The 7,848-nt window shown below is 44.0% G+C and overlaps 1 protein-coding gene across 2 annotated transcripts in view; it reads right to left on the bottom strand.

The window, feature by feature from the left end:
- Window positions 1-219: 219 nt before the first annotated feature.
- NRG1 (neuregulin 1) overlaps window positions 220-7,848 on the bottom strand; it is a 100,351-nt gene continuing 92,722 nt past the window's right edge. For both annotated transcript variants that reach the window (XM_009995848.1, XM_009995856.1), the window contains 4 exons: window positions 6,745-6,871; window positions 6,503-6,633; window positions 5,789-5,992; window positions 220-1,334 (listed from right to left, as the gene is read on the bottom strand). In XM_009995848.1, coding sequence (XP_009994150.1) covers window positions 683-1,334; window positions 5,789-5,992; window positions 6,503-6,633; window positions 6,745-6,871 — 1,114 coding nt within the window. In that variant the 3' untranslated portion in view covers window positions 220-682. The remainder of the gene's footprint in view (window positions 1,335-5,788; window positions 5,993-6,502; window positions 6,634-6,744; window positions 6,872-7,848) is intronic.

The following is a 7,848-nucleotide window of genomic DNA, read 5'->3' as shown; positions in this document are numbered from 1 at the left end:
CTGCTGTAATTAATAGTAGCATGCTGTTGGATCTACTATTATCCCAGTGCTCAAAGAAGCAAACCTTTTGGCTGGCAGATAGCAGACAAAACTAATTTAATATACAGAAAGCAAATAAAACTTCTTATAGAAGAATTTTTTTTTTTTTTTAACTTTTTTTTCCCTGCCCCTTCCCCCTTCCCTCCCCCCCATGTGTGTGTCTCTGTGTCTATTTGTGTGTTTTTCTGGTGGGGTGTGTAGGGTGAGAGTGCCATTACAGGACTTTTTGATCTGGGGATTCTACAACAAGCAACCAGAGGGACTTCTGCAATTCTTGCAAATCATATGTCCAGTCATTATAATGCAGTGCACAAAAAAGCCAGGACAACTGAGGGCTAGAAGGTTTTGCAAAATACTATGGGACAGCCATCATTGTAACTGTACAAAACTTGCTCTTAACATAACATAACATAAAGGCACCATTGATATCTTTCCCCATTTTTGAAATACTGTAAAAAATTGCTACATATGGCACATAACACATTTGTACATACGTATATTTAATTTATAAAAGGTTTTTTTCTTTTCCTCTCCTGTTTTCTATCAGCGGAATTGCTAAAATAAAATAAATTGTTTAATTTAAAGGTGGAATACTTCATTATATAAAATAAAGTTTTACATGTGAATCTATGTGTTTTATGTTTTATACAGCAATAGGGTCTTGGTTAGCTATTACACTGGACAACCTTGCTTGCAGCTCTTCTGGTGTGGAGAAGCGATTAGCCGGGCTAGTCCTGCTCTCAGCCAGCAGGGAGGCAGCAGCCGGCTCCAGACTGGTCGCCACGGGGTTCGGTATGCTCAGGAATGGTGTATCCTCTCCTATTCTTTCATCTTCAGTTTCCATCTCAGAGCTGCTGCTCTCAGAGCTTGTGTCAGAGTCCACTTCCACCCTGCTGGAAATGTGGCCATTGGGCTTTGTTCTTTTGACCCTCCGGCTGTTGCTGAGTTTCTTTGGAGGCTCCTGTGCTGGTTCATACTCCTGTGTGGTCTCATACTCCTCATCCTCCACTATCCGCAGAGGACTTGGTGGCAGGCTGTTGCTCTCATGGGCAGGATTGTGGTGGAAGGTGTTGAACTGCTGAAGGTGGTGGTCATACTTCTCACGTAGCCTTGGTGGGGTCACCAGGAGCAGTGGTCGCTCCTCTTCTATGAAGGGACTCACGGCCACTGAAGGGATGGAGACAGTCAAGCTGGAAGCCGGTGGTGACATTTTGGAGGAGGGGGACTTGGGAGAAGTTGGAGTGTGGAAATCAACAGGTGACATGCGAGCTGGTGTGGTCATAGCTGAGACATACCTGAAGAAACAGATGGGGAAAGGTTGCAAGCACAGGGGCAGTGCTGACATGTGAACACAGATGCTCACGTGGGCTGGGAGGCAAAAGGCAGTGATCCCTTAAGATCCCCAGTATCCTCACACAGGGCTATCAGGGAAACTGTCCTGTTGCTCTTAATCCTATAAAACAGCTGACTTCTGGGACTCTGGGCAAAAATTTCTGAGAGCTTGAGGAGCACAGCAAACCCCCCAGGTCTGATTGTCTCAGAAGAGCCATGGAGATGCTGTAAATTATTTGCCAGAATAACTTCTTGGAATGCCTCCAGGAATGGGATTCAGAGACTGGGGAGCTGCCAGAAACAAAATGTATTTGCAAGTATTTTCTTAAAAGGAAAATGGCTGTTGCATTTCTGCAGGATTGACCAGAAACTGGGACACACATAAACAGATAGGAGAAGAGAAGGGAAGGGAACTGAGGGACAGTCTTCTTGGGGCTTCACTCTTTTCTGACCAGACTGCCTCAAGCTAAGGAAGACAGCAAAGTTTGAACAAAATCTAGAGCTATATTCTACTAATTTTAATCACTGAGGGTAGTACCCTGGCTGGTAAGTCTATCTGCAAAGAAACATGTAATGTTATTAATCCTCACGTGGAAACAAATGCTGACAGAGAGGACTGTGCAAAATTAGCCCCTACTCCTTCTTAAGTTTCTGTAGGAAGGGTCGTGGTCAAAGATGCCAGTACAGAGCTTATCCCAAAGGAAGAGGACAAAAAAAAAAAAAAAAGGTGAGACTCTCAGCTGGTTTGAGTCAGCAGAGCTCCAGGAGATGCTATGAGGTCATGCAGATTCATGCCAGGTGCTCCAGGAATGGGATTCAGAGACTGGGGAGCTGCCAGAAACAAAATGTATTTGCAAGTATTTTCTTAAAAGGAAAATGGCTGTTGCATTTCTGCAGGATTGACCAGAAACTGGGACACACATAAACAGATAGGAGAAGAGAAGGGAAGGGAACTGAGGGACAGTCTTCTTGGGGCTTCACTCTTTTCTGACCAGACTGCCTCAAGCTAAGGAAGACAGCAAAGTTTGAACAAAATCTAGAGCTATATTCTACTAATTTTAATCACTGAGGGTAGTACCCTGGCTGGTAAGTCTATCTGCAAAGAAACATGTAATGTTATTAATCCTCACGTGGAAACAAATGCTGACAGAGAGGACTGTGCAAAATTAGCCCCTACTCCTTCTTAAGTTTCTGTAGGAAGGGTCGTGGTCAAAGATGCCAGTACAGAGCTTATCCCAAAGGAAGAGGACAAAAAAAAAAAAAAAGGTGAGACTCTCAGCTGGTTTGAGTCAGCAGAGCTCCAGGAGATGCTATGAGGTCATGCAGATTCATGCCAGGTGAGGATCTGCCTGAAACCTCTTGATCACAGGCACAGTGCTCAGCATAACATTCTGCAGTTTGGCTTTGCTTCTGTTCTTATCCTAAGTTAGTCTGCCTGAATTTAATCTGTGTCCAAATTTAAAATCTTTCTGATATCCATCTCTTACACAGGCCCATTGAGACAAACTATGTAGCTATGATCAATGAAGTTATTTATTTTTTTCATCAGTGATTTATTTATCTGAGTCTGAAACTACCAAACTAAATCTGAATCCAACTTTCTTCAGTCTGTGACCCAGTTGCACATATTGCACTTGATTAAAACAGAGTTATTGGATAAAAGAGAAAGTGGGACAGATCCTGAACTGATGTGTAGTGAAGTAAATCGGTTTCAGTAGAGGCATATTGACTTACATCAACTGAAAAACAGGGGAAAGATAAACAAAACTGGAGTTTTGCATGGAAATTAATCAAGTTGTTTGCTAGCAAGAGCAGAGGACAACTAATAGGTCAGTGCATTGGATGAATGAAGTCATTCTTTATTTTTCCTCCCATAAGTGAGCCTTTAATCCCTTTCACATTTTAAAATAGGCATTGTCTGAAAAACTGAAGCCTTTCTACTTCTCCAGACGGTACAGTATTGGATGCATATCTTCTTCACACACTGGATTTTAGATAAACTGGTTCAGTGAATGCACTAATTTAGTTAAATGTCTTCAGTGTAAGGTGCATGCTTCCATCAGTTACTCATACAGGGGTGCTGTGCATTCACACTTTTCTGGTGTATTCCCACACAACATAATGGGGAAGTGCAAACAAGCTTCTGTCCACAAGCTGAGGGACAGGAGTTGAACACGTGGTTTGAGCCCATTGTGAAAAGAAGGTTAAAAGGCAATAAATTAATCCAGCTTCATTGCCTACAAGAGGTAAACCATGCTGGCTCAGTGAAAGGCGATCAGCATGTATCCACAGCCAGCCAGCAAGAATTTACTAGTTACATGCTGCCAGCTTCATCATATGGTCCATATAGTTTTGTTCAGAGATGGTGTTTTTTGATCTTCTCTTCTGTAAGACAATGAAGGACTTACAGAAGTATAGATGCTTGGGTCCTCTGCTCATGTAAATGGGTGTCAGGACATGGAATCCAACCAAGGGATGGTGTAATGCAAAAGAACCCCTCATAAGGTCTATTCTATTTAATTTCAGAATTGTGAAGGAGCTGAGATACTGGAGGGTGGAGGGAGCACAGCCTTTTTCTACCAACTCATAGCACATCAACATTTTATGGTTTCAGGAAGCAATCTATCAGCTTGTACCTTCCTTAACATTTTGGAGTAATTTTTAGCTGCAAATAACTCTAATTTTCCCCCTTTTCTTCACACAAATACACACAATCCAGACATAATCTGCCATGCTTTTCCTGCTTGCTAAAAATAGATGAGGCCTTATTTATTTCACAGGGAACTATCTTCTGCATTCCAAATTCATAGCCACTTCAGGCACAGGCCAGGCCCTTAATGCCTGGTGAATTATCACAGAAATGTGATAATCACATAAATGTGATTATAACCTTTAGCATAATCTTCAAGAAACAGTAATTAATGAAATGCCTTCTTTCTTCCCACTGAAAACGAAAGACACATGATCCTTCCCTTCCCCCTTAAAAACTAAACAGCTCGTACCAGAACGATGCTCCGGGTGTTCTGAGCAATACGGGAAGACAGTGTGAATGACCCTCGCTTCTCACGTGCAGATGCCCAAATATCCTAAGCTATAAAAGTCACTGTTGGCACGTGTGTGGTCATGCATCCTGCATGGTTCCCAGGTAGGAAACGAGGAGATATTTACTGCTTGCTATAGGTCCTGATCCAGCAAATCACTTAAGCACACGCAAAGCTCTACTCACGCGAGTGGTCTTGCTGATTTCAGCGGGGCTACTTCCATGGCTGTATATGTCATGTGACATGACTTGAAATTAAATTCCATGGTAAATAACAGATAACTTTGTTACAAGGAGAAAGCCAGTTCACTATCCTTAGTGGTCCTACAAGGCCTTCTTCAGAGAGGTCTCAGCAGTGGTGCCTTATCCGACTGCTAAGCAGTTCTTTGTGTAGCACAGGGAGTACCAAAGAAATGGCTTTTGCTGTCCTTGCACATTCATTTTTTCTGGAAACCACAATTTGTCTCCTACATAACTCTGTCTCCTTGGTGATTGCCTGGCTGCATTTTTAACATCATAGACATCCCATGAGATCAAATCCCTCATGATTTGACAATGCTCAGAGAATTGGTCCAGTAACCCGTTGTTTTCCTTTTCTTCTGCCTCTGACTGTTGGGAGCAGAGTTGCCTTTAAATGCTTTGCTTCTTTCCAGTCTTTCTTTTGTTACTCTAGGGCCATCCCACACTCTTGAGATAAAATTCTAGCCCAAATTGGAGAAGACTTTTTCAGTAAATGTTTTCTTGCAACTGATGTAGTTCAAGGCAGACCTTAGGTACTGATGAGCCATCCTTTTGAGGGAAAAAAATTGTTTTGTTGGAAAACTCCTGCCAGCCTTACTTCAAACTGATTTAATAACCACCTGGGTTCTTCTGTCTTGCACTTTGGGTTCCTTGCTTTTATTTAATAAAGTGTCAGGGGAATTTTCAAAGGAGATAATGGGCCTAGGAGCTGAAAGCCCACAAAAGTAGGTGGTGGCAGAATTCCTGTACTGCTTAGGAGACCTTAATGCCCTCCTCCTATGGATCAACATCTCCCCATCTTTCATGTCTCACAAAATCCCTCCATTTTCTCTCTGACCTCTTCTAAGACACTGATAATTAGGCAAGGATCTGGAGATATCTGACAAATTATTTCCATGGCATTTATACAAGTATGAATTGCTGTCTATTAGGAATGAATACAGCAGAGAAAAGAAGGGAAGAAATACTTTTGGTAGACTGAAAACTACTACCAAGCTCTCCACCTTTAAGAATGAGGAAATGTGTATCCTACACGAACAGCGGCACTGTTGGGTCTCTTCTTGTGCTCCCAAACTTGGAAACCACCTGGGAACACCAGACCTTGCCAGCTGAGAGCAAAGAAGTGGTGTGTCCTACCTTTCACTGTGAGGAGAGTCTCGGTAGGAGTCAGGGGTCTCCCTTGCATGCTGGAGGAAGCTGCTGCCTTCCCGTGGCCCCCCGATGCCATGGAGGCGGCCCCGGGGCCCCGCCGGGCTGGCGTGTCTGCTGTTCTCCATGGAGGAGCTGATGAGCACCGAGTGGCTTTCGGAAAGGATGCTTTCAGTGTGGCCATTACTCCAGCTGAAGAGCAGCAACCAGGAAAGGAGAAAGGAGGAGAGCATGAGCAGGTGCTTTGGTGGCAAATGTGGATGAGCAGAACTTTAGGCAGGGGAAAGGAAAGGCTCTGTTGCTGCTGGGGATGTGCAGCATAACCTTCGGGTTAGTAACTGGGGTTGCAGGGATTTGTGAATTGCATGAATACACATGCATCAAGGTGATTTTGCATGTGTGGGTAAAAGGGGAGGGAAGGAGGGCATTCCAGTCACCAGGACTGTCAATGATGTAGCAATTTGCATATAATAAAATTCACTGTAATAGCATCAGAATGCCATTCAGTCAATAAAGCTCTTTGTCAAATCCTGGAGAGATAATTACTTGGGCAACATGACATAAATATTGTTTCTCTTATAAATGAAAACACCACCAAGGGAGAACAGATTTTTCAGGGTTTGTTTTTTTACACATCTTTTTTGTTTTGCAACAGCAACAGATCAGATATCAGAGGTGCTGTTTGCCTCCCTACTCCCATACCTGTGGCTGGGTGTCTGGGTGACTGTCACAGAGTGATGTGTTGTTGAGGTGTAGTGACTTGTAGAAAATGAGGTCTCTGTTTCTCGTTCAATGACGTGCTCACTAGAGATCACATTTTTTGAAACGTACTGCTGAAAAAAACACAGACAAACCTCAGGTTTACAAACTGCAATTTACAGCACACTTGCAGACGTAATTTCCAGCCCGTCCCCCCCTGCCTCTCAAGTCACAGTAAAACCTACATTCACCAGCTGGACGTTGTCTGGCGGTGGGTTGGGGTGGTGTGGCCCGTTGGCCATGTTCATCACGTTGTTCCTTTCCGAGCGCAGGCTCTGCCGAAGGCGGTCGTGTAACTTTTTCCTCTGCTTCCTGTGCATGAAACACGGAAATTATTTTAATAGACAAAGGGAAAGCAGCTGCACCTCTCAGCATGTTGATGATGAGGATAATAACATCACTTTTTTGCCAGACTTTCCCCACCACTACAAGTATCTCCAAATAACTCTGAAGACCGCAAGTCTAATTGCAGCTGGAGCTGCGGGGACCTGCAGAGGGGGAAGGTTGTGTGGGAACCCTTCCAGGAGTCAGCAGGCCACAGAGGGACGGGAAAAAGTGCGAGGAAGAGGGAAGCCATTTCTAAGCCACACTCTGTCTCAGGAGGAGCTCTTTTCTGCATTCAGAAGGGAGGGGGGACAGATTTCAACCCACCCTAACTCTGGCCACAGCCAGGTTTCTGACAGTCCACCAGGTTATACTTCTTCATTTACCACTGGCAGTCAAGGTGGCCTCCCTTCAGGGCTTGCCTGTGGCCACTGGACAACACTGTACATGCCACAATATTTGTGATATGGCAACAACACATGTTTTGGTGAGATTCATCCCCTACCTCAACAGTGTACTTCAAATACATAAATTCTTGAAAGAAGTGAAGTGTGCGGAGGAAGCCCCAGAAATCCAGAGTGAGTGTGTGAGGTGGGCCTGAGCCTGCAGTCACCCTGACATCTCTGGAATGTTTTGTCACAGCAACATCCCAGGGCTGCTAAAGCACTCAGTTGAACCATCCATCAACTACATGTACTAATGGCATGGTCTCTGCCTTACTTGGGTGCTTCTACTATGCCCTGTCCTTAGCTGCTCCCTCCTCAGAATGTTCCACCTCTCCTCAAGAGAACTTCTCAGGAGACCATTACAAACCATTAGTAACAAAACCTGCAGCATAGTAAAACCTGGTGCTCTGAAGGCCATGGAGAATGCAATAAATAAATAGAACACCAAACACCACCACTGTTCCCCCCAAACAATAAACAACCAAACAAAGAAAATGAACAAAAACCAACCAGGGAAAG

Source organism: Chaetura pelagica, unplaced genomic scaffold (assembly GCF_000747805.2).
Source record: "Chaetura pelagica isolate M959 unplaced genomic scaffold, ChaPel_1.0 scaffold160, whole genome shotgun sequence".
Lineage (NCBI taxonomy): Eukaryota > Metazoa > Chordata > Aves > Apodiformes > Apodidae > Chaetura > Chaetura pelagica.
Note: the sequence above shows the minus strand (reverse complement) of the source record. Positions and strands in the feature narration are given on the sequence as shown.